General features: G+C 50.4%; 1 protein-coding gene across 3 annotated transcripts in view; it reads right to left on the bottom strand.

Moving 5' to 3' along the window:
• Positions 1 to 12,050: 12,050 nt before the first annotated feature.
• UGGT1 (UDP-glucose glycoprotein glucosyltransferase 1) overlaps positions 12,051 to 26,701 on the bottom strand; it is a 115,407-nt gene continuing 100,756 nt past the window's right edge. For all 3 annotated transcript variants that reach the window (XM_070071037.1, XM_070071038.1, XM_070071039.1), the window contains 3 exons: positions 18,830 to 18,946; positions 18,250 to 18,415; positions 12,051 to 15,367 (listed from right to left, as the gene is read on the bottom strand). In XM_070071037.1, coding sequence (XP_069927138.1) covers positions 15,342 to 15,367; positions 18,250 to 18,415; positions 18,830 to 18,946 — 309 coding nt within the window. In that variant the 3' untranslated portion in view covers positions 12,051 to 15,341. The remainder of the gene's footprint in view (positions 15,368 to 18,249; positions 18,416 to 18,829; positions 18,947 to 26,701) is intronic.

Genomic DNA, 26,701 nt, shown 5'->3' with positions numbered 1-26,701 from the left:
TGCTTAAAAAAAATCAATGTGCAGAAGCTGAGGCTAAAACTCAGGGTTCAAGCTCCTAAAACAGGAGACCCTGGGCCAGTAGCCAGGTCCAAGAACCCCAGAGCTAGACAGAGGACCTAGGCCCAAGGGACACTCAGTGGCTGAGACCTGGGCGGGCAGGGGAGGCGGCCGGGGAGGGGGACTCCCATCCGTGTGCAGGATTCATTTACACAGCGGAGCCCCCAGGGTGGGCCTCCTGGGCGCACTGCTCGCCGCCATGCAGAATCCAGACCCAGAGCCCCCGATGTCCATCCGGGCGGCCCCGGGAGCCCTCTCCCCGCGTGGCAGCTTCCCTGCTGGAGCCGCGCAGGACGCTGGGAGGGGAGCAGGCTTCTCTCACCCCCCGCCCCCGGCCTGGGGCCTGGCTGCCCAGCATGACTGCCTCGCGTGGCACCAGGGGCTGGGGCAGACCGCAGCTCCAGCCTGCTCTCCTTCCCAGCCGCGCCACAAAGGCCTGTTCTTTCTCCCCAAGGAAGGCACGAGGGCAGAGTGTGAGGAGTCCAAGGAGTCTGGCTGTGCCCAGCAGGAAAAGCCTGGCCCAGCCTCGTGCCAGCCACGCCCGGTCCATGCTATGCATGCACATGTGCTGTCCCTGGCACACGCCACACCCGGCCTGTGCCGTAAACACGGCGCCTCATGTATGCTACTTGCTGCAGATGCGTGGCACATGCTACACACCTAGATCCTTTACATGGCCTACGTGTTGCGTGCTATGTGTGTCATGTGATGTGAGGTACATGTTGACACGTCGCATGTTATGTACACATGCCATGTCTGTTTCATGTTAGGTAGAGCATATGTCACGTGTGTTGTGTGTGAAATGCTACATGTGATTGTTACACATGTTTCAGGCAAGGCCCATATGTGGTAATATGTTATATGCTTTGCCCACATATTCTACATTAGGCATCTTTTATTAAAGATTTATTTATTTATTTAAAAGTCAGAGTTACACAGAGAGAGACGGAGAGGCAGAGAGAGAGAGAGAGAGGTCTTCCATCCGCTGGTTCACTCCCCAATTGGCCTCAACGGCCGGAGCTGATCTGATCCAAAGCCAGGAGCCAGGAGCCTCCTCCGGGTCTCCCACGTGGGTGCAGGGGCCCAAGGACTTGGGCCATCTTCTACTGCTTTCCCAGGCCATAGCAGAGAGCTAGATCAGAAGTGGAGCAGCTGAGACTAGAACCAGCGCCCATATGGGATGCCGGCACTGCAGGTGGCAGCTTTACCCGCTGCGCCACAGCGCAGGCCCAGCCTTTGTACTTTTCTGCGCCTGTGCCCCTGGGAGGCCTGCAGTGTGCTTCCCTCTCCCCAAGTTGCCCTGACTCTTTGCCCACTTAGAAGTGGGGCTGCTCTTCAGTGTTTTAGGTGGACTTTGGATTCATTTCTCTTGGATGAAGACCAAGGAGTGGAATTTCTAGGCCACGGAAAAGTCCATGAGACTGAAGAACAGGCTTCCAACTTGCCGAGTGCCGGGCAGACTTTGCCTGCGGGGGAGGGTTCCGTTTTCCCCATCCCTCCCGACCTTGACCCATCCCTCCCAACCTTGACGTCGGGCTCGTGAAGGTCAGTCATTCTAGCTGCAGCATGGAGCCTCCTGGTGGGTGTACGTTTGTGTCTTTCAGGTCAGGAATGGCCTCGTGTGCCTTCTCATATGCTTGTGTGTTTGGATAGCCTCTCTGTTTGTTTGTTTTTGCCATACACCTGTTTTTAAAGGCTTTGTTTTTGTAGAGTAGTTTTAGCCTTACAGCTAAATTAAAAGACAGGTGCTGAGCGTTCTCATAACTCCCTGCCTGAACCTGCACATCCCACTGGGAGCGGTCCGGTTGTCACCCCTGAGCCCCCCACCCCCACCCCGAGCCCTCAGTTCCCCCGAGAGCGCACCCTTGTGGCTGCACATGTGTACTGTGGGTTGGACACAGGTACCCGGCCCCGTGTCCATTGTAACGGTATCCTACGTTGTTTGCACTACCCTAACAATCCAGATGATAGATTAAATACAAAGCTATGAGCATACGGAACTGAGTACATGGCGGCTATTATGATTTTGAACATATTGTGCTGTTAGATCAATTAAGCGAGTTTTCCTTTTACCTCCCCTCGTTCCTTCTCTGATGTTCTTTCTTCATTGAGATCTGAGAATTTCCTCCTCTCTCAAGAACTTCTCTTACCATGCCGGCGCCGTGGCTCAATAGGCTAATCCTCCGCCTTGCGGCGCCGGCACACTGGGTTCTAGTCCCGGTCGGGGCACCGGATTCTGTCCCAGTTGCCCCTCTTCCAGGCCAGCTCTCTGCTGTGGCCCGGGAGTGCAGTGGAGGATGGCCCAAGTGCTTGGGCCCTGCACCCCATGGGAGACCAGGAGAAGCACCTGGCTCCTGCCATCGGATCAGCACGGTGCGCCGGCCGCAGCGCATTGTGGCGGCCATTGGAGGGTGAACCAATGGCAAAGGAAGACCTTTCTCTCTGTCTCTCTCTCTCACTGTCCACTCTGCCTGTAAAAAAAAGAAAAAAAAAAAAAAAAAGAACTTCTCTTACCGCTCTGCAAGGCGGTGCTAATCCCATGGAAATAAACAGAGGCCAACCAGACTAGAAAAGCCGGCGCTGTGGATTCCGGGCTTGCCGGTGCCGGGGAGTGAGCCGTCCCCACCACCTCTGGTGCAGACCTAAAAAGGCAGGCAGAGCAGTGGCAGGCTTCGCGGTGGAACATGGGAAGCCGTCAGGTGTGACCAGACTGGAGGCTGCTGGCCTGGGGAAGCCAGGGTTGGGGGCTGCTTAGAGGTGCATCTTTGGCCTTCTCTGGTTGGTCCTAGAAGCAGCAGCAAAAATTAGGGCAGCTGTCAGCCATTCGTGCAGCGCCGCTGGCCACTGGATTGCTAGGGCGGTCATCGTGCTGTGGCTTCCTGTGACACTGCCAGCCAGCCGGGGCGGCTTCCTCGCTTGCGGCTGTGCACGGCCTGGCCGCTGCAGATTGCAGGTCAGAGTGCTATTTTCATCTGGCTCTGGCCACTGGCCACTGGTGCCTTCGATCTCCCACCATGACGGGTCAGTGTCGTAGAGCATTCTGGAAATGCCAAGACCAAAATTCTGAAGCAGCCGCCCCGCCTCTGATTCGCCCCAGCAGCACTTTTGCTCAGAAACTGAAGAAAAGCTGAGGTTTGTTGAGCAGAGGAGCAGCGGTCCTCATTATATCTGGGATTGTGTTTTGAAATATAGGGGAGGGGGCCAGCGCCGTGGCTCACTTGGTTAATCCTCCACCTACGGCGCGGCATCCCATATGGACACCAGTTCCAGTCCCAGCTGCTCCTCTTCCAGTCCAGCTCTCTGCTGTGGCCCGGGAGTGCAGTGGAGGATGGCCCAAGTGCTTGGGCCCTGCACCCGCATGGGAGACCAGGAGGAAGCACCTGGCTCCTGGCTTCAGATCGGCGCAGCGCCAGCCATAGCGGCCATTTGGGGGGTGAACCAAGGGAAGGAAGACCTTTCTCTCTGTCTCTACCTCTCACTATCTAACTCTGCCTGTCAAATAAAAAATTTAAAAAAATAAGGGGAACCAAATATGGCAAAAGCTAGGAAGTGGGTGTTTGTCAAGCCATTTTTCCCCCAAGTTGCTTCTTTTTATTTGGCTGGGGAGGGAGAAGCAGAGAGACACAGAATTCCCTCCTTAAATGTCCACAGCGGTGTAGCCTCCCCACCGCCACCCACTGCCCCACAGAATTCCTGGAAGAAGCCGAGAAAAGGGCTGACCATGCAGGGTTTTGTGTTTTTTTTTTTTTTTTAAGGTTTATGTATTTATTTATTTGAAAGGCACAGTTACAGAGAGGCAGAGGCAGAGTGTGTGTGTGTGTGTGTGTGTGTGTGTGAGAGAGAGAAAGAGAGAGAGAGAGAGAGAGAGAGAGAGAGAGAGAGAGAGAGGTCTTCCGTCCGCTGGTTCACTCCCCAGATGGCTGCAATGGCCGGAGTTGCATCCATCTGAAGCCAGGAGCCGGGAACTTCTTCCAGGTCTCCCACGTGGGTGCAGGGGTCCAAGCACTTGGGTCATCTTCTACTGTCTTCCCAGGCCACAGCAGAGAACTGGATTGGAAGCGGAGCAGCCGGGACTCAAACAGGTGCCCATATGGATGCCAGCACTGCAGGCGGCAGCTTTACCTGCTACGCACCGCGCTGGCCATGACCCTGCGGTTTTATTGTAACAGAACACAGAGCAGAAGCCACAAAACATGACTCACAGCATGAATGGCAGAGTCCACAGTCGCAGAGGCTGCGTCAGAGGCTCAGGGCTTGGCCAGCTGTGACTCACTCAAGCGGGACAGCCTCATCACTGAGTCTCCTCCACTCGGGGACCACTGATGGCCAGCCCTGCAGGAGTGGCTGCCCCCCTCCCTGGGGCCCTGCCCGGGGACACACAGGCCTGGGAGGCCCGTCCTTGGCCTCGGGGTTACCCGACCCCAGGCCCTCTCCCTACGCACGCCCCGCCCCGCTCCATCTCTGGCCACAGCTGCCTCATCACACCCACAGCAGTCAGAGCAACACTCACCCCCTGGGTTTCTTGGCCATCAGCCTGGGCTCAGGATGCCTACATAGAGCCGAGCGCCAATCAGGCATCGGATTTGTGTTTCTGTCTAAGCGAATGAATCAACCAATCCGTGTGTAGCTTCGAAGCACAAACAGGAGTCGGTCTTTTCTCACCCTTCAGTCATGGCGAGGGCCCCCCCGACTTCTTCCCTCTCGCCTCCGGACACCCCCTCTCCGTGTTCTGCACGCTCTCTTCAAACTCAGCCATGCCAGGTTATGTGTTTGCTCAAGATCAGAGAGTGGCGCTCTCTGTCTCACAATCCAGTGTGCATGCCTGGAAAATGCGGTCAATGCCCCAGCCTGTGTTGGGAGCAGGGCCACACGCATGCCGTGTTACCTACCGCTGCATGCGCGCCACCCGACTCCACCTGGGACCTCCCCAGATGCTGCTGGGAAGATCCTGAGATCCCAGGGACAGGCCAGCAGATGGCACTGTGCCACCAGCCACACTAGCACTCCACCTTAGAATCAGGGTCCTTCCAACAGTGGCCCCAGCTGGCGTTCAAAACAAGAGGGATCTGCGCAGCTAAGCTTTTCCCAAGTGCCTGACCCTCAGACTCTCTCTCTCTCCTTCTCTCCAACTTTGCCTTTCAGATAAATAATCTTTAAAAATAAACAGGGCCTGTGCTGTGGCATAGGAGGTTAAGCCTCCGCCTGCAGTGCCAGCATCCCATATGGCTGCCGGTTCGAGTCCCAGCTGCTCCACTTCCAGTCCACCCCACTGCTAATGCGCCTGGGAAAGCAGCAGAAGATGGTCCATGCGTTTGGGTCCCTTCACCTGCGTGGGAGACCTGGAAGAAGCTCCTGGCTCCTGGCTTCAGATGGGCCCAGCTCTAGCAGTGGTGGCCGTTTGAGGAGAGAACCAGTGGGTGGAAGACCTCTCTCTCACTCTCCCTACCTCTCTCGGTAACTCTGCCTTTCAAATAAATAAATCTTTTTGAAAAGAAATCACACCTGGATTCCCCCTTTGAGTTTGCTTTCCAGGAAGACGCTGCCCGCCAGGGCTCCAGCAGGACGCGGGCGGCGTGGGCGTCCACCCCTACGCTTCCCTGTCTGCTATCAAGCCCCTCTGGGGTCTCGCGGGAGCCTCCAGACCACGCACATCCCGGCCTCCCCTCCTGGAGACAGATGCTGAGTTTTTAATTTGGCAACCAGAGGTTCCTAAACCCTAAGTACGCGGGGTTCTCTCTTGGTGTTTCCAAAAGGCCCGCAGCCTCGCCGCCTGTTGCACAGTGAGTTCCGCGTGGGTCCAAGTCCACGCTTGTCCAGCGAAGGGGACATCGGCGAGGCCATAGCGTCCCCAGTGCGCAGACGGCAGGGGAGCCCGCAGTCCCCCGCCGCGGCCAGCAGAGGGCGCCGTGCGCCCCTCGGACCGGACAGGCCACTGTCCCCGCCGCTGTCCCTCTCCGGCCGCAGCGGGTGGGCAGGGGACGCGCTGGGTGGTCGGTAAGGGCCGGTAGAGCTGGCTGTGCAGGAAGACTAGAAGAGGGCGCGACTTCCAGCTGTGTTTGACATGAAGCCGTTGGCTCATTGTTCTTTCTCTGCACCGCGCGGATGCTACCAGCTATGCAGATAGCACCGGAAAAAACATGTCCCAGCAGGGGTGGGCGTCGCCGCAAGAGCGTCCAAGAAGGAGTCAAGGGTCTCGCACGCGGACGTCCCCTCGGGGCCCTGCCGAGCTGAGCGAGGCGCCGGTCGCGTTTCAGAAAGCGGGCCGCGAGCCTCTTGTCAAAGCAGCGCTGAGAGCTGAGCCCATTTGAGAGACAGGAACAAGCGAGGCCGAGTCCCAGGCGACGCCGCAATCAGCGCGGCGGGGCGCGGGTGCCACCTGCCGGCCACGCCGTGCTCCTGCCGGGATGTGCAGGAGGCGAGCGAGCGAGAGACCCTCCAGGTCCTGGGGGAAAGACACCCCTAAGACTCTGAGAAGGCCGGAGAGATAAAGCTCAGAGCCCTGGCTCGGGACTGGGACAAAAAGACACAGGCCCAAAAGAGTGGTGATCTTTTTATGTAAAAAAAAAAAAAAAACGAATTAAAAAAAATTTAAATTAAAAAAAAACCTCCACGTTAAAATTAAGGTCTGTTCTTTGAAAACCACAATAAAGAGCACCAAACAAAAGGGATAGCCCCGGGAAAAGATATTTGCAACACACGTACCTGAAAAAGGAATCTTGCCCAGGATATGTGAGGGCACTTTATTAAAAATTCCTGGGAAATGTGGATTAGGGAAAAAACTGTACATGTATTCCAGTGTTGGGGAGGGCATCAAAGTAAACTTATATTTTAATTTCATTTTTCACAATTTTTAAAGGTTTATTTATTTATGTGACAGGCGGGGGTGGGGGCATCTTCCATCCACTGGTTCACTCCCCAAATGGTGAGGGGGCTAGTCTACCCTGAAGCCAGGAGCCAGGAGCTCCATCTGGGTCTCCTACAGGGGTGCAGGGACCCAAGCACTTGGGCCATCTTCCGCTGCTTTCCCAGGCGCATTCCCAGGGAAGTGGAGCAGCCAGGACTTGAGCAGGTGCCCTTGCTGGATGCCAATGTCTTAGGCAGTGGATTAACCCACTGTGCCACGACGCCAGCCCCCTGGACACTCTGTGTGACAGCTATTTCAGCATGTACCAGTAAGGAGGCTGCAGTGTGGCACACCCGTGGCTGGGTACCATGCCGCAGGCTCTGTATCGGCTCCTAACCAGGTGCTACCAGCATCGGTTAAACATCTGCCTCCTACTGCTCATGTTCTCCGTCTGTCAAGACTGGGGCTGAACACAGACAGCTCAGTCAGGAAGACGCACCAAGCAACACACCTGGGCAGGCCAGTTCCTGGGGACCTCAGAGACCTCCACCCCAGCAAGCCAGGCCAGGGGGAGCCCTGGGCTCTGGCCCACGCTCAGCAGCTGCCCCCCGCCATCACTGTGTAGAGCAGAACCCACCTGGAGGTTCGGCTGCCATCTGTGGCCCAGGATGGTTCCATCTTCAGCCGGGACTAAAGGGATCGTGGGAAACATATTTGGGAACATCGGCCCCTGGATGCACTCTGCTGGTTCCTTCCTTCATCCGCCCGCCAGCAGCACCCCCGTGCCTGTGGCTGTACCTGGGTTGGGCAGAGAGAGACAATCCCTGTAGCCCAAATCTCCACCCAGTGGGACAAGCCTGGCTCACCAGCCCTGAGACCCTGTGCCCCCAATCTCTGTCACGTGACAATGTGTCCCTAAGGGTCGTGTGTTGGATACTCAGTCCCCGGTGTGCTTGCTGATGTTGAGGGGTAGTGCAAGGTCAGCAGGGCTCTGGGGTGCTCCCCTTGGAAGGAATTAGCAGAGTCCTCACGGGACTGCCAGCAGGGGGCGCTATAAAGAAGCGAGACTGGCACCTCTGGGCTCCCTGGCTTCCCTCTGCCCTCCTGCCACTGCTGCACCATCCCTCCATGGGTCCTCAGGCCAGCGCCAGGCCCTGCGGCAGCCAAAACCATGCATTGAATCAACCCCCCCTTTTTTTTTAAGATTTGTTTATTTTATTTGAAAGTCATATTTACAGAGAGAGAAGGAGTGGCAGAGAGAGGTCTTCCATCCGCTGGTTCATTCCTCAATTGGCCGCAATGGCCGGTGCTGTGCCAATCTGAAGCCAGGAGCTTCTTCCAGGTCTCCCACGTGGGTGTAGGGGCCTGAGGACTTGGGCCATCTCCTACTGCTTTCCCAGGACACAGCAGAAAGCTGGATTGGAAGTGGAGCAGCTGGGACTAGAACCGGCCCCCACATGGGATGCCAGCACTGCAGGCCAGGGCTTTAACCTGCTATACCACAGCACTGACCTCAACCCCTTTTCTTTATAAAGTACCCAGGCCCAGGAATTTTGTCAGAGCAAATGGAAATGGAGCTCAGGACCAGCACTGTGGCTCAGTGGGTTAAGCCGATGCCTGTGACACCAGCATCCTACATGGGCACTGGTTCAAGTCTCGGCTGCTCCAATTCTGATCCAGCTCCCTGCTGTGGCCTGGGAAAGCAGCAGATGGCATTATTGAGATGCCTCAGTGAGACATTATCAATACTCTTGAAACAAAAGAAGCAAAGCCAGAAAACCTCAATAGAGAAGTAGAAGATACAAAGGGCTGATGTGGCGTAGTGGGTTAAGCCACTGCTGCGACACTGGCCCCCATATTGGAGTGCTGGTTCAAGTTCCGGCTGTTCTGCTCCCTACCCAGCTCCCTGCAATGCACCTGGAAAAGCAGCAGAAGATGCCCCAAAGTGCTTGGGTCCCTGGCACCCAGGCCTGCTGTGGCAGCCATCTGGGGAGTGAACCAGCAGATAGTAAGTAGATCTCTATCACTCTACCTTTTGAAATGAATCTTTTCTTTTTTTTGGCCAACCACTTTTTTTTGGGGGGGGGGGGACAGGCAGAGTGGACAGTGAGAAAGAGAGACAGAGAGAAAGGTCTTCCTTTTGCCATTGGTTCGCCCTCCAATGGCCGCTGCGGCCGGCGCACCGCGCTGATCCAATGGCAGGAGCCAGGTGCTTCTCCTGGTCTCCCATGGGGTGCAGGGCCCAAGCACTTGGGCCATCCTCCACTGCACTTCCTGGCCACAGCAGAGAGCTGGCCTGGAGGAGGGGAAACTGGGACAGAATCCGGCGCCCCGACTGGGACTAGTACCCGGTATGCCGGCGCCGCAAGGCGGAGGATTAGCCTAGTGAGCCGCGGCGCCGGCCTTGGCCAACCACTTTTAAAAGGCCAATATTTCTTCCAGTCTTTTTTTTTTTTTAACAATTTAAATTGGATTAGATGTCACCCATTTGTCCTTTTTTTTTTTTTTTTTTAAAGATTTATTTATTTGAAAGTCAGAGTTACACAGAGAGAGGTCTTCCACCTGATGGTTCACTCCCCAATTGGCCGCAAGGGCTAGAGCTGAGCCGATCCGAAGCCAGGAGCCAGGAGCTTCTTCCAGGTCTCCCACGCGGGTGCAGGGGCCCAAGGCTTGGGCCATCTTCTGCTGCTTTCGTAGGCCATAGCAGAGAGCTGGATAGGAAGGGGAGCAGCGGGGACTGGAACCGGTGCCCATATAAGATGCCGAGACCACAGGCGGCGGCTTTACCTGCTATGCCACAGCGCCGGCCCCGTGCAGGGTATTTTGAATAACATAGTGTAGACTCTGGATTCCCTTCTGTTTCCATGAGAGTTGCCTGACTCCAGAGGCAGCTCCCACTGGGTCTCCTGGTTCTTTGACAACCTCACTTCAGGCTGTACGAGGGTGGGGTCTTCTGTGGTTTTTGTCTTAGAGCACACGCCCACGGAGTTTCCCCTGGGAAGCCTGAAATATTTACCAAGCCTCTCGATTGTTTGGAGACATTAACTCCAGACTCTCTCTCCCCAGCGCTGGGCACCACCAAAACCTCTGCTCAGCTTTTCCAGCCTTCCCAGTGCCATGAGCCGCCCCACTCCTTGCCTGCCTCTCACTTTCTGGTACACGGTGTTAGCCTGTATGATTGATTACGGGCAGTAGGTCAGCTCCCTGCAGGCGGCTCCTCTGCCACTGGAGGCCAGAGCATCATCAGATCCTGAAATGTTATCTAAAACAAAATCAGACCCAACTTCATTTCTTGGCAACGACTGTACAGTGCTCTTACTTTTTTTCAAATGTGAGGTCAGTATTTTGTTTTTAAGATTTATTTGAGAGGTAGAGTTAGACAGAGAGAGGGAGACAGAGAGAGGTTCCACTGGTTCACTCCCCAGATGGCTGCAACAGCCAGAGCAGAACCAATCCGAAGCCAGGAGCTAGGAGCCTCCTCCGGGTCTCCCACATGGGTGTAGGAGCCCAAGGACTTGGGCCATCTTCTACTGCTTTCCTAGGCCACAGCAGAGAGCTGGATTGGAAGAGCAGCTGGGACTCGAACCGGCGTCCATATGGGATGCAGGCACTGCAGGCAGAGGCTTAGCCCACTATGCCACAGCACCAGCCCCCTTGCTTTCATTTTGTGAAAATCCATGAGGCGTGTGCTTGTCTACTTTTCTGAATGTGCTATACGTCATTGAAATGTTTATTCTGAGAAAACACCCATTTCACATCAGTGCCCAGTTTAAACTCCTCAGGGGCTTCCCTCTGTCCCCTAAGATCAAACCCTGACCCTGCTGTCCTGTGTCTCTGTCCTGGCCACAGTTTCTGTAACTCCTTCAATGACATCAATACCAACTGGAGCTCCACCCTCCCAGTCCACAGGGCCAGCTTCCTGCACTCAGGGCTGCAGCTTAAGCTCTCTCCTGCAGGGGTACCTCCTGCCAAAGGCCCCTCCTCTGGCTCCCAGTAGGCATTAAACAGCAGGCACTGGTCCTCAACAAACTTCATGCCACCCTCTGAGGCACTCTGTGACAAGGTTGGGGCGGCTGCCTGCTGACACCTGCTGGAGCTGCCTGCAGGGGTTGGGGACCGAGATGACACTTGGGCACTTCCCTGAATATCCAAAGACCTAGCTGAACCAGAGCCCATGCCAGTGCCAGATAAGGCTTCAGATAAAGCCCTCCCTCGCCCATCAGGCCTTGCCACTTGTGCCAAATGAAAGCGCTGACCCGTGCGCTCCGTCAGCTTGCCCTTCCCTAACGTAGACATCCAGATGGTTTTAAAGAAGAGAGAAGTTTATTGTGCGGGGCGGAGCTCATTTTCATTACAGCCTCAGGAAATGCTTGCCCAGTCCCCTTCCGATGCAGGGATTCTACAGACACTCCAACACCCGGCGCTGCATTTAACGGAGCAGGATTACGGTCAAACAGCCGCGGAGAAGAGTTTGCAAAGCACATCGCTTCTTTAACATCCTGAATGTTTCCCCACGCTTACCTTGTTATTTCCAGGGACAATCGGTCGGAAAACATGGTACTCGATAACCTTTTTCTCCAGTTGTCAACCTTAAAGTATTTTGCTCATTTCTCTGGAAACCTCCACGGTGCCAAGGCAATGCAGAAAGCGCAGGGTGGCTCAAGGCCTTGGCTCCATACCCCCCTTCCCCAGCCTTCCACATCTGGCCTCTGCGTTGCTAGGCAACTGGGACAGACTCCAGAGGGGGCCACTGGCTTGTGGCAGTCTCATCTCCTTGGAGTTGAAACTGCAGGCAGCACGCAGCCGCCTGAAGCTGATTTTGTGTTTTGTTTTGTTTTGTTTTAATCAAGTTTCGGCACTCGGTGACACCCTGGGGGAGCAGGATCCTCTCCTCCATTCGCTGCTGCCATCGTGTGACCATGCACGCGTGCTGCTCCTGTATTAGGTAAGGAAACCGAAGGCCAAAGAAACAGCGAGAAACTTGCATCCTGCACAGTTTAAAATATAGAGAATCACCTGAGTTAACGGAGTCTAATCGCTTTGCTTGAACTCAACCCGGTAATTACCGAAGCCCTGCATAAGATCTTTCCCTCACAGTCAAGGCAGAGAAAACAAATTTAAAAAAAAAGATGTTACCCTACCAAGCAAGACACATGATAAGCTCTGTTTATTAGCTCTCATCATCTCACAAAGGGGTCCCCCACACAATCAAGTCCTTAAAAAATGAATTATTAAAATCACACAGCGTGGAGTAGATCCTTCAGTCACTGCACAGAGCAGGCGCTCCAGTTTTTATTCTCCATTTTTGTCCAGCAGGTGGCTTGAGCGATACATCACATTTCCACGAAATCTGGCACTACCGCGCTAACATCCTATTCAGAAAAGTGGACTACAATTCCCGTGCAACTCTGAATTATTTTTTTTTGCTCACTCAAACCAAATGAGGCACAGCCATTTGAGGAAAGGGGTGCTTTCAGGTATCCAACTTGACTCCTGGCAGGTGCAGGGGTCGTTTTATGCTCGCTGCTATCTGGCCTGTTCCTAACTAGCGTTAAGTGAACCACAGTTCCTGGCTACAGGGACCCAGGACCACCTGTCCCTTCCACACCTGCTCTACGGTCCCTAGCTCTCAGTGCTCTGAAGAGTGGAGGATTCAGTCCCTGCAATCAGATACGAGTTATTCAGTCAGGCAGAGCTGCAACAAGAAATCCAGCTCCCTGTAGGGGAACTGCTTCTTTACGACCTAATAGATGGCATCTCTGCTTTCCAGAGCGTCGCGTTCAAGCCACCCACGGGCCTACCATGATGCCTGTGCAGATGTGCCAACTTCTGCAGGTTCAATTTGCAATGCAACACTCCAACGGATTCACAACTTTATCAATCCCACAGAAAATTAACGTGCCCTGCCTCTCGGGGTGAAGGGGTCCAGTACACACTTCAAAAACCCAACCTGGGAAGCCACACGCCTCCTGGCCCCAGCAACGGGTTGTGACAGGGTCTGCCCTCAGGGACACAAAAACAGGCCCACGCTATTACACCATTTCATGTCACTCAGACATGGCACGTGGTTTCTCAGTTCTCCGTCACTTATTTAGGGAGAACACCTTCCACTACAGCCTCAGAGAGGGGGAAAAATCAATTCCATGGAATGATGGCTAAGAACGACACCCTGTGGAGTCTGCGGAAGCTTGAGCACTCGGCACAACCAACGCCAGCCCCTCGGGAAGGCCCCTCCCTGCCTGTCCTCCCACTCCCACTTTCTTCTAGTATATAGGCGCTGGGCAAGGCTGATCAGCACCACGCAGGGGCCAGAGCAGCACCTCCAAGGGCATTCTGAAAGGCCATCACATCCCATGAAACAAGAAAGGATGCCCGGGGAGGGGGAGGACGGCCTTGACCACCCTGGAAGCCAGCCGGTCCCTCGGTACCTGTCAGGGTGGTGACAGCCAGGGCAGGGAGTGACCAGGGCAGCACCTTACGTGGGCAACGTGGCTGACTGCACCTTCTTATGAAGAATACGCAAGGAGCCTTGGAGGGACGCAGAGCAAGGCGGTCGGCTCCGTGCCCCGCAGAAGCTGGCGCTTCAGAAGCACATCCCCGGGACTTGCAAGTCCCTGTTCATCTCCCAGACGGCGAGCGGGGAAACAGCCCCGGACACAGCGGCAGCATGCTCTCTCACACCCACTGCAGCGTGCGGGTGCCGCTGGGACAAGCGTCTTTAATTTTGCCGATCTAGCCCTTTTAGGTCAGGGGCAGGCAGGGGTCACCGTGCTCCAGCCCTTGTGCCCAGCAGCCACGTGGGGGCAGCTTTTCCGTCTTAGATCAAGCTACCTGCTTGACCCTTCTTTGAGCTCAGCCCTTCCCAGTAGCTAATGGACTTATAAAAACTAAGTCAAACGCTCCTGCAGACCTACCGGGAGGCTCCTCAACCAACCTTTACATTTCCAAAGGGGAAAAATAAATTACTTGATATTTGTGATAAGACTGCACACCAGTGTAGTGACTGGCTAAGAAGGTGAGGACTCAGCTGTCTATGTGCGCTCACTCCTTGCATTTGTAAAACGCAGGTAAAACATTAAAAAAAAAAAACAACAAAACCAAAACCGCCCGCGTGGCACTGAAAGGCAAGCTCAGTGCCCACCCGTGCTTGTGCTGCTGCACCCCGGCGGCCTGGGCAGGGCCGGGGCCGGGGCACTGGGGCCTCCCCCAGGGACACCACCGCCCCCTCTCTGGAAAAGGCGGCCCCCCAGGGGCAGCGCTGTGCTGCTCACATGAAGATGCACCAAGGAATGGCCCAAGGGCTGCCGGGCTTCACAGTGCAGCTGACTGAAGTCAGAACTGGGGTGGGCAGTTGCTGCAGGCCAAAAGTAATCCACGGAACTGGGGTGGGGGAAGGAACAGAGGACAGTGTCCAGAGAAACACGAGGCCACGGGCAGCATCTCTCCTGCTCCGGGACCTGGCAGTACTCTGTAGAGAAAACCCACATGGGACAGAGCAGGCCATGGGCACACCCCTCGGGGAGCGGAGGGGATCGCTCCAGGGGCTCAGTATGGCTGTATCCAGTAAGGAAACCGAGTGAGAGCAGACGTGTTCTTACGAAGTGAGAAGAAAAAGCAGACTTCCACAAATACAAAAATTGTTTACAAAACAATCACCTAGAAAGTTCATTAGGACTGGGTGGAGAACAATTAATAGTTTTTCATTTCAAATGCCCGTCTAGCATGATGGTAACGATGATTTAAAAAAAAAGAGAATGGCCAATTTCTGGTCTTCCTCTGTGCCCGCCCCCCAGGACCCCAGACTTCCCAGAGCCCTCCTATTCCTGATATCTTCCCTATCCTCACCCAACCCACCCCATCCTGTCCAGAATTAATTTGCTTAGCAACGGCACTGAGCCAACCCTGAAGACACGTGATTGTTGGTTGGGTTTTGACAAAACAACAGTCCTGATGTTCGGGCACAAGGGCATACTGGTGTTACCCTCGAGGCACACAGGCCTTGGACGGAGCTTCTGCTGGCTTGACCCGGAGCAGGGTGGGCAGCGCAGCGCAGCTAGGCGGCAGGTAAACTGAGGTAAGGAGGAACGCGGCGACTCTGCTTCCCAGGACAGTGCAGCAGGTGTGTGCTCGCGGTGTCGGCACAGAGGCGACTCGTGCTCTTCCAGCGGCTGCTGCCACTCCTTTCTCCAGCCGGAGGACTGCTCTCTGCAGAGCCCCCGGGATCAGCCACTTGCCTTCCTCCAGGTACAAATCCAACAGAGCTTCCACCCAGGACCAGGCGCCCACTGGTGTGCAGAAGTCAGAATCAGAAGTTCAGAATCAAAAGGTGTGGCTCAACCGCCCGCCAGTTTATCAGCAGTTGTATAGACAGATCAGAAAACTAGCATTTAGTATAAAATCTGTTTTTCAAATGGTATCGTTTCCTATTCTCCTCCGGATATCATAATTCTTCCCGATTCTGAAGTCCTGTGCAAAGGCAGAACAGAGAACACAGATCAGCCCCAGGGCTTACAGACACCAGGCAGGCGCTCTCCCCCGCTGCCACGCAGTATTTACCCCTCCCTTCCTTGCATCTCTTTTTATATTTTTGGTTTGGTGCTTTCAGGCTCAGAACTTTCTTTAAATCCCCACAGCAGCTGGGACTGGGCTAGGCCAAAGCCAGGAGCTGGAAATGCAACCAGGTCTCCCATGGCGATGGCAGGGACCCAACTTCTTGAGCCGTCACTGCTGCCCCCCAGGATGTACTTCAGCAAGAAGATGGAGTTAGCAGAGCTGGGACTCAAACCCAGGAATCTGATAAGAGACGCAGGCGTCCCTACCAGCCTCTTCACCCCTGTACCGAATGCCCCACCTTGTTCTACTTTTAAAAGCAAAAAGCAAAATAAAGAGACAGCTTTATTTTAAACACACTGAAACATCCTACACCGCTCCAAACAAATTGGCTTCACAAGTGCAATATTCACTCAGAGTAAACACGTGTGCGTCTTCAGTCAGGAGTCTTTTCCCACTTAACAGCATATTAACATCTTCCTATGTGTCAGTGAAGCTCATTCTCGGTTGTTTGTACCGCTTTCAATGCTTTTCAATTCATAAGAAACAGTAAAATAAATTTCTTAATCCATTTAACTTTTTCTCAAGTGTTGAATTTTTTTTCTTTAGGATAAATCTTCAAGAGAGGAATTCCTGAGAGTATAAACATTTTAAAGGTTCCATGAAGCGGTGGTGTAGCACAGCGGGTTAATGCCCTGGCCTGAAGCACCGGCATCCCATATGGGCGCTGGTTCGAGACCTGGCTGCTCCACTTCCGATCCAGCTCTTTGCAGAAGCCTGGGAAAGCAGTAGAAGATGGCCCAAGTCCTTGGGCCCCTGCACCCATGTGGGAGACCTGGAAGAAGCTCCTGGCTCCTGGCTTCAGATTGGCACAGCTCTGGCCATTGCGGCCAATTGGGGAGTGAACCATCAGATGGAAGACCTCTCTCTCTCTCTGCTTCTCCTCTCTCTGTGTAACTCTGACTTGGGCCTTCTTCTACTGCTTATCCCAGCCCACAGCAAGGAGCTGGATTGGAAGAGGAGCAGCTGGGACTAGAACTGGCGCCCATATGGGATGCCAACGTTTCAGGCCAGGGCGTTAACCCACTGTGCCACAGCACTAGCCCTATAAATAAATCTTAAAAAATAAATAAAGGCTCCTAATACAGACATGCTACTTTAAAAAAAAATGAAGATTTATTTTATTTATTTGAAAGGCAGAGTTACACAGATAGAGGGAGAGACAGACAGATTTTCCATCCTCTGGTTCACTCCCCAACTCTCAGCAACAGCTGAGGCTGGGCCAAGCCAAAGCCAGGAGCCAGGAACTCCAAACAGGTCTCCTACATGGGTAGTAGGAGCCCAAGCACTCAAGCCATCCTCTACTGCGTTCCCAGGCACACTAGCAGGGCTGGATGGGAAGTGGAGCAGCTGGGAATCAAATCGGTGCTCACATGAGGTGCAGGGACTGCAGACTACGCCTTAACCCGCTACGCCACACGCCAGCCCAGATACTCTGCTTTTTAACAAGGGCTGCCCTAACACACAAAGCTTCAGCAAGGTGTCCTTAGAACACAGACAGCACTGTCAACATGGCATGACCAACATGTCTGCTTTTGTCGATGTAGCGGATACTAACGACAGGCTGCTTTGTTCCGATGGTTGTTTCTAAGGACTGACTTCCTAATTACATTTTCCTCTTATTTCAACAGTGTGTCCACACTCTTTGCTCATTTCTCTGTTGGAAATCCTTGAGGTTTGACTGACGCATTTAAGCGTATTTTTTATGGTGACTAGAGGACCTTCTAGCTGTGATATTTAATATTGCATCATCTTTAAAATCCATGTTCTGCCTTTATTTTTTTATAATTAGTTGAAAGTTAAACAAATCTCAAAATCCAGATCCCAACTTGTTAGTTTGTAAAAAGTCACTTTCGGGGACCAATGCTGTGGCTTAGCAGGTAAAGTCGCCGCCTGCAGTGCCAGCATCCCATATGGGCAACTGGTTCGAGGCCTGACTGCTCCACTTTCCATCCAGCTGTCTGCTATGTCCCAGAAAAACAGTAGAAGATGGCCCAAGTGCTCCCAAGTGGGAGAACCAGTTGAAACTCCTGACTCCTGGCTTCAGATCAACACAGCTCTGGCCATTGTGGCCAACCTGGGAGTGAACCATCAGATGGAAGACCTCTCTCTTTCTCTCTCTGCCTCTCCTTCTCTCTCTGTGTAACTCTTTCAAGTAAAATAAATAAATCTTTAAAAAAAAAAGTCAACTTTGTATACTAATAATGTTTTCAAGTGGCTATCACACCAGATGGACACACAAAAGGAGAGACATTACACAGCGACTTAAGTCCTTTCTAGCCTTTTGAATTGGATACAAACGCTCCATCCCCCACTGTGGTGGGGAGCAAGCACTCTTCCCCAGCCGACCCATACGTCATCTCAGTCTCAACGTGAGTGCTCACCAGGGCCTGGCAGCTGTAAGACCAACCCAAGGGCTCTCCCAAGAGCTCCGCAAGTGTCAGGTATGGCTCATGTATCACAGAACTCATGAGCCTTGAAGAACAATACTTACAGTTAAAGTCCTCCTTCTCCCTCCCAGCAAAAAATAGGGGGTACAGCGATCATGTTAATAAACACTCCTTAGAAGGCCAACTGGAAGAGGAGAATGAAAACCACACTGGCAGATAGTGGGACAGAAGGTCCGTGCCAGGGGACTCATGGCAGAGGGCTCACAGTGTCTCCTCCCCTTCATGCACCACTCTGTTACTTTTGCAACAAACAGAAACGCTCACCCAAGGTCAAGGGTGTGCACCTACCTTCTTGGTGCTGTTCTCGCGTCTCCTCCCTGTACAGCGTCCCGGCGTCCTTCTCCTCCTGAAACCGGGTCTGCAGCTGCTTGATCTCCTGATCATAGTCCTGCCACTCGGGGACAATGCGCACGGCCGCCTGCAGCTTGGGCTCTTTGGTCATTGGATTATTGCACTGTGACAACCACAACAACATACTTCAGCTGCGCAGAGGAAAGCACACACTACATAGCACTCAAAGGTATGCCTGCCCGTGGGGAACAAGCCCTAACTGGACAAAGAGAGCACCCATGAGTAAGCAAGTGACTTATTAGCAGAAGCAACAGGTCAGCGGGGAGCTAAGAGAAAGAAGAAGCAAGCAGAAACCTACATGTGGAAAAATGCCAAAGCTCAAAGAACTGCCAGGTGACAAGGCTGACCGTCGGCCGTGGGAACAGTCCCATCAGGCCCGAAACTAGCACAAGATATTGCAGGGTGCCCGAGCTATACAACCACAAAGAGAAGCTAACTCATCAAGAGCGGTGTGGACCATCACTCAGTCACACGTCTCCCTGCGGGGAGAGGCAGAGGAGAGACGTGGGCAGCTCACCAGATCGATGGTTTTTGCCCTTTTCTTAGAGGCATCGTCACACCACGTTTCACACCAAAGCCATTCTTGAGGGAGAGATTTAATTGGCACCTGATGGATCATGTTATTCGGCAAATCCTGTTTGGTAAAGAAAATAAAACATGAGAACCTAATGTTCTGGGAGAAGTTTAAATAACAGCACAATTGGTGATTTTAGTTGATCATTACAAATCACATGCCAATCATAAATGCTTAGAACTCAAACCAAAAGACTTACAAAAGTTAGAAAATTTATTTACGGCTTTGTGGAAAATCTCAAAATTTAGAAGAGCTGTAAAACATCGGCCCATAAGAAGCAACAGAGAAACTTCTGCTTAAAATTCACAAATGGCTGGCACCAAGACTTCCTTCCACAACAGCAATCTTAAGAATATCCCTTTTGATTAACTGAAAGTCAACTAAATACAAGGAATCGTCAAAAATGTTCACAGAAATGCATTTTATGAAAAAACTATGCAAAGATTTCAAAGAATTTTTCTGCCAAAATAAAATCTTTTGAATTACACTTTCCAGGAACCTCTGAAGCACCCCCACAGAGCGGTGGTTTCTGCAAAGGAGCTTTGAATCCACTTCTTCCACTAAGACTTGTCCTCAAACACAGGAGGTCTACAGATGTCTCTGGTCTACTCTACTCCATGCTTTGAAGATACTGTCTCAAGATTCTTGACTCTGAATTTCCCATGATACAAAGTTCACTATCTTAAGACTGACATGGAAAAAACATTGATGGGGTAAAATGTACACAAATCACTAGCTCTGATATTTGCAAAGAAAAACTCTGCCAACGATTTTCTTAGCCTTCTATAAAATGGTGCAAATAGATGACTAAAATGTAAAATAAGTTGGATCAAGATACCAAATATGAGGTCAGTGCTGTGGTGTAATAGGTAAAGCTACCACGTGCAGTGCCAGCATCCCATGAGTAACAGTTCCAGTCCTGGCTGCTCCTCTTCCTTTTTTTTTTCTTTCTTTCTTTTTTCTGACAGGCAGAGTTAGTGAAAGAGAGAGACAGAGAGAAAGGTCTTCCTTCTGCTGGTTCATCCCCCAAATGGCCGCTACAACCGGAGCTACGCCAATCTGAAGCCAGGAGCCAGGTGCTTCCTCCTGGTCTCCCATGAGGGTGCAGGGTCCAAGGACCTGGGCCATCCTCCACTGCCTTCCTGGGCCACAGCAGAGAGCTGGACTGGAAGAGGAGCAACCAGGACAGAATTTGGCGCCCCAACCGGGACTAGAACCCAGGGTACCGGCACCGCAGGCAGAGGATTAGTCTAGTGAGCCGTGGCGCCAGCCTTGGTGGCTCCTCTTCCAATCCAGCTCTCTGCTATGGCCCGGGAAAGCAGTAGAAGATGGCCCAAGTGCTTACATCCCTGCACCCACATGGGAGACCTGGAAGAAGCTCCTAGCTCCTGGCTTCAGATCAGTGCAGCTCCAGCCACTCCGGCCATCTGGGGAGTGAACCAGTGTATGGAAGACCATTCTCACTGTCTCTCCCTCTCACTCTCTGTAGCTCTCTCTCTCACTCAAAAAAAAAAAAAAAAAAAAAGATATCAAATATTAGTCTTGAAGTACATTAATCTCAAGGAAAGTCTGTTACCGACTGTTGAACTCTGCTGCACCGCAGTAGAAGCTGAGTCAGAAACATAGCCAGTTCCAGTTCTCTATGTGCTTTGAAAGAGAGAGAACTCTACTTCTCGTACTGGTGGTCAAGGCACAGAAGACTGTCGTATTGCCTGAGGACGGCTGGGAAAGCTGAACCCATTACAAAAAACTCACACTTGAAGGTGCTACAAAGCTAACAAGACAATGCAGAATTACTGGGCCCAGAGAGGACGGAGACTCACAGAGATAACCCTGTACTATGAGGTCCTTTTCCCAGAAACAAATACTGATTAGTGGGGTTTTCGGGGGTATTCAACAGCCACTGATGTCTGAGTAACAAAGATTTGCATTTACAGACCAAAGGAGTTGAGTGTTCTGGTGCAAACACCTTCTGATTCTAAATGAGCCAAAATCAGGGCTGCCAAAGATTGCAGTTCAACTTCAAATTATCAAAATCTTAGGACTAGATTATAATAAACCTGGACAGCAAGTACCCCAAATTCCTAATGAAAACAAACATAATTTCTGCAGGATGATACTACTGTTCTTTTTAAATATTTTATTTATTTGAGCCGGCGCTGTGGTGCAGTGGGTTAACACCCTGGCCTGAAGTGCCGGCATCCCATATGGGCGCCAGTTCTAGTCCCGGCTGCTCCTCTTCTGATCCAGCTCTCTGCTGTGGCCTGGGAAAGCAGCAGAAGATGGCCCAAGTCCTTGTGTCTCTGCACCTGCATGGGAGACCCAGAAGAAGCTCCTGGCTCCTGCTTCGGATTGGCGCAGCTCCGGCCGTTGTGGCCATCCTGGGAGTGAACCAGCAGATGGAAGACTTCTCTCTCTGTTTCTACCTCTCTCTGTAACTCTTTCAAATAAATAAAAATAAATCTTTTAAAAAATATTTTATTTATTTGAAAAACAGAGTTTTCCAAGTCCTGGCTGCTCCACTTCTAGTCTAGCTCCCTATTAAAGAGCCTGGGAATGTAGTGGAAGATGGCCCAAGTACTTGGGCCCCTGCACCCACATGGAAGACCTGGAAGAAGCTCCTGGCTCCTGACTTTGGCCTGGCCCAGCCCTGGCTGTTGTGGCCATCTGGAGAGTAAACCAGAGGATGGAAGATCTCTCTCTCTCTCTCTCTCTCTCTATATATATATATATATAAATAATAATAAATATTTATTTCTTATTTGAAAGGCGAAGAGACAGAAAAGGAGAAGCAGAGACAGAGATCTTCCACCCAGTGGTTCATTTCTTATATGTCTATAACAGCCAGAGCTGGGCCGGGAGCCAAAAACTCCATCTGGGTCTCCCATAGGCATGGCAGGGGCCCAAGAGCTTAGACCACCATCCACTGCCTCCCAGGCACATTACCAGGAAGCTGTATCAAAAGTGGAGGAGCCAGGACTCAAACTGGCATTCCAAGTGGTGGATTAACCTGCTGTGCCAAACACCTGCACAACAATGGACTCTTACCAGGAAGAAAATTCTGACATATGATCTAACGCAGATGAACCTCTGAGGACACTAAGTGAAATGAGCCAGGCTCGAAGGGACGATTGTTTTATGATTCCACTAATGTGAGGTATCTAGCAAATTTACAGAGATAGAAGATAAAATAAAAATTATGAGGGGATGGGAGGAAGAGAGATGGCAAATTATTATTATTTAATAGGTAAGGAATATCCAACAGGGAAGATAAAGACATTCTGCAAACAGACAGTAGTGATGGGTGCACAATGTGAAAGTACCTCATACCACTGAACTATATATCTAGAAACAGTTAAGATGGTAAATTTTATATTATGTATATTTTAGCACCATAAAAAGAAATAAAGATACTGTCAGACAGAAAAGGGTGAAATTTGTCACTAGTTGAACACACACTAAGGAAAATGAAAAGTTATTCTTCCAGCAGAAGGCAATGATCCTATACAGAAGCTGGAACTGCAGGAGAAAGGAGAAGGGTACCCGTGTCAGTCTAACTCTAAACAGAGAGCCATCATGCTACACAAGAATAGGAATGACTTCCGGGGCTGAAAACACAACGGAACATAAACTACATAGAGAAGACATCCAGGATGGGATAAGGATAAGGCAGTTAACCAGTTCTGAGTGTTACAATGTGGCCGGTCAGCCTGAACCAGGGGGTCTGCTAACGCAGAGCTTTAGGCCCAACTTCATACCCACTGAATCTGATGTGGGATCCCAGAATGAACACTCTAGTAAGTTTGCCAGTTGATCCTTGTACATAGGTTAACATCTGAGAAACAAGGTTCAGACTTTTTTGCACTGTATGGCAGGCATGGAAAAGACACTAATCATAAATATATATAACTCCAAAATTTGTAGGCATTAATGACATATAGTCGCAAAAGAAATAAGGGAAAAGTTGACTGAATCACATGAGACAAATTTCACAAGGCAGAAAAAGATTACTAACAATTTTCTCAAAACAGACCAAAAACGCATAATACTATAAAACTAAGATTGACCCAATGGACCTATGTAGGAAAATTATACAGCTAGTATAAAAACAGAAGAAATATTTACCAAAAGTGATCCTATCTGGATCATAAAGCAAGTCAACAAACTTGACATTGCTGAATTATACTCTGAGAGCAGAGAATGTCCTCTGACCACAGAGCAACTGAGCTATAAATCAGTAAGAGAAATGTAACTTCGAAATCCCCATGTATTTGAAATCACTTCTAAATAACTCATGAATCAGTCAAAGAAGAAATCACAAGGGAAACTACAGAAAGACATTGAATTTGAGGCCCCCACAGTGGTGTAGTACGTTAAGCCAAAGCCTGAAGCGCTGGCAACCCATATAGGCACTGGTTTGAGTCCTGGCTGTTTCACTTCCATCCAGATCCCTGCTGATGCGCCTGGGAGAGCAGCAGAAGATGGCCAAAGTTCCTGGGCCCTTGCTGCCCACGTGGAAGACCCAGAAGATGCTTCTGGCTCCTGACTTCAGCCTGGCCAAGCCCTGGTCATGTGGCTATCTGGGGAGTGAACAAGTGGATGGAAGATCTCTGTCTCTCCCCTTCTCTCTTTAACCCTGCCTTTCAAATAAATAAATAAATCTTTAAAGAAAAAAAAGAAATATATTGAATTAGATGACAAGGAAAATGCTACATATAAATTATGTGGAATGCAGGGAGAGTCTTGCTGATAACACAGAGGACCAACAGCATTAAACACTGGTGCTTTGAAAGGACTAATAAGACACACTCATTCCTGGTGAGCAGATCAAGAAAAAAGAGAAACAAAAACAAGCAATGTCAGGATATTTAAAAAAAAAAAAAAAAAAGATTATCAGTACAGATCCTACAGACTTGATATAAATTACATCTTAATAAAAATGTAATGAAAGCACATTGCAAACAACATAAGGAGAGTGAGAAAAAAGTTAGATACCACTTAAAAAAATACTGATGGAGCCAGCATTGTGGCACAGTGGGTAAAGCCATGGCCTGCAATGCTGGCATCCCAAATGGGCACTGGTTCCAGTTGCAGCTGCTCCACTTCATATGCAGCTCCCTACTAATAAGCCTTGGAAAGTAATGGAAGACGGCTCAAGTGTTTGGGCCTCTGCACCCAGGTGGGAGACATGGAAGAAGTTTCTGGCTCCTGGCTTTGGCATGGCTCAGCCCTGGTCATCGTGGCCATTTGGGGAGTGAACCAGTGGATGAAAAACCTCTCTCTCTAACTCTGCCTTTCAAATAAAGAAAATAAATCTTAAAATTTTTTTTTAATTTTTAAAAATACTGATAAAATATGAGCCGGCGCCGTGGCTCAATAGGCTAATCCTCCACCTTGCGGCGCCGGCACACCGGGTTCTAGTCCCGGTTGGGGCGCCGGATTCTGTCCCGGTTGCCCCTCTTCCAGGCCAGCTCTCTGCTATGGCCAGGGAGTGCAGTGGAGGATGGCCCAGGTGCTTGGGCCCTGCACCCCATGGGAGCCCAGGAAAAGCACCTGGATCCTGGCTCCTGCCATTGGATCAGCGCGGTGCGCCGGCTGCAGCGGCAGCCATTGGAGGGTGAACCAACGGCAAAAGGAAGACCTTTCTCTCTCTGTCTCTCTCTCTCACTGTCCACTCTGCCTGTCAAAAAAAAAAAAAAAAAAAAAAAAAAAAAAAAAAAAAACTGATAAAATATGAACAGTTCTGCAACTATCAAAGAAATTGGATTTATGATTTAAACACGAAAAACCCCAACATATTCACTAGTCAATTATAGCCAACAGTTAAGAAAGAAATTAGGTCAATTTTACACAAATTAAAGATAAATGAAAAAGAACAATAGCCAACCTATTTTACGAAGTTGACATAAATGATATGAAAATAATCTTAAGTACTAGCACAAAGAATCCAGCAATATGTAAAAAGGATAATTAATCATGAGTATATAATTCAGGAATTGTATTTATGCATATACTTACATTTAGAGAATAAAAAATTATCATCTCAGTAGACATAAACACGTATAAAATTGAACACAATGGATTTTCTTTTGTAAGATTTATTTAAATGAGAGGCAGAGTGACAGGAAGAGGAAGAGGAGAAGGACAGAAACAGAGAGAGAGAGAGAGAAAAATATCTTTTATCCACTGGTTCACTCCCCAAATAGTTGTTAACAGTCAGAACCGGGCCACGCCCAAGCCAGGAGCCAGGAACCCAGGGTCTCCCATATGGGTAGCAGAGGATCAAGTACTTGGGGCATAAACTGCTGTCCTCCCAGGTGCATTAGCAGAAACTAGATGCAAAGTAGAGCAGCTAGGACTAGGAACAGCACTCTGATATGGGACGCTGGTGTCGAAAGCAGAAGCTTAACCCACTGTGCCACAACGCTGCCCCTAAATCTTATTTAAAGGAAAAAATTAAGAATAAAAGGAATTTCTTCAGTCTGAATGAGAGATATCTACAAAGTTATAGCAAATACCATACTTAGTGGCAAAATGCTGAAAATTTTTCCGTAAAATTCAACTGCAATACTACACACAAATGAAACAATAGTTTTAAAAATAACAAATATGTCCAGGGACTCTGTGGAAATAACTATATTATCAAAAGAAACTAAACATAACCCATAAAGTCCCGGTCGGGGCGCCGGATTCTGTCCCGGTTGCCCCTCTTCCAGGCCAGCCCTCTGCTGTGGCCAGGGAGTGCAGTGGAGGATGGCCCAGGTGCTTGGGCCCTGCACCCCATGGGAGACCAGGAAAAAGCACCTGGCTCCTGGCTCCTGCCATCGGATCAGCGCGGTGCGCCGGCCGCAGCGCGCCAGCCGCGGCGGCCATTGGAGGGTGAACCAACGGCAAAGGAAGACCTTTCTCTCTGTCTCTCTCTCTCACTGTCCACTCTGCCTGTCAAAAAAAAAAAAAAAAAAAAAAAAAAGAAACTAAACATAACCCAAACATAAATCCTACCAAGTACTATTTTTTCTCTTCAGAACTTAAAGAACTAATTCCAAAACAGTCATGGGAAAACAAACAGCAAAGAATAATCTAAGACACTCTTGAAGAAGTATGAGGTGGGAAGACTTGATTTACTGGGTATCAAGAGTTATTCTAAAACATCATGCTGAACTAAGTGCATGTCCACACAAAAATGAAAATTGAACTGTACCTCACAGTACAAATTCCTTCTGGAATATAGATCTGAACGTGAAAAACAATACAATAAAGCTAATAAGAATAAGCATCTTCATGACCTTAGTAGGACTCAAAAAGTATCACCCATACATTGATCAATTGGATTAACAAAGTTGCAAGATTTGTAACTAATAAAGGATATATACCATCAGTATGTATAAGGAATAACTATAAATCAAGAAAAGAACCAAACAACCCAAATATTTAGTAAGCACTTTAGGAAAGTATTGATTCTAATTAATTAATTTTAAAGGCAGAAAGTGAGAATTTCCATCTGCTAAATGCCTGTAACAGTTGAGACGAGGCCAGACCAAGCTAGGAACCAGGGACTTAACCCATGTTTCCCCCATGGGTGGCAGGAACCCAACCACTTCAGTCATCAACTGCTGCCTCTCTGGATGCACATCAGCAGTAAACTGGAACTAGAAGCAGAGCAGGACATGCACCCAGGCCCTCAACAACACCTGTCCCAATAAAAACCAGAGAGTTAAATGGCCATAAACATACAAAATGGTACTTTACCTTGTTACTAATTACAGAAATGCAAAATAAATCTACAGTGGGGGACAATATTACTAAACAGAAATT

This window comes from Oryctolagus cuniculus, chromosome 3 (assembly GCF_964237555.1).
Source record: "Oryctolagus cuniculus chromosome 3, mOryCun1.1, whole genome shotgun sequence".
Classification (NCBI taxonomy): domain Eukaryota; kingdom Metazoa; phylum Chordata; class Mammalia; order Lagomorpha; family Leporidae; genus Oryctolagus; species Oryctolagus cuniculus.
The sequence above is the reverse complement of the archived record's forward strand: the minus strand, read 5'-3'. Positions and strand labels throughout refer to the sequence as shown.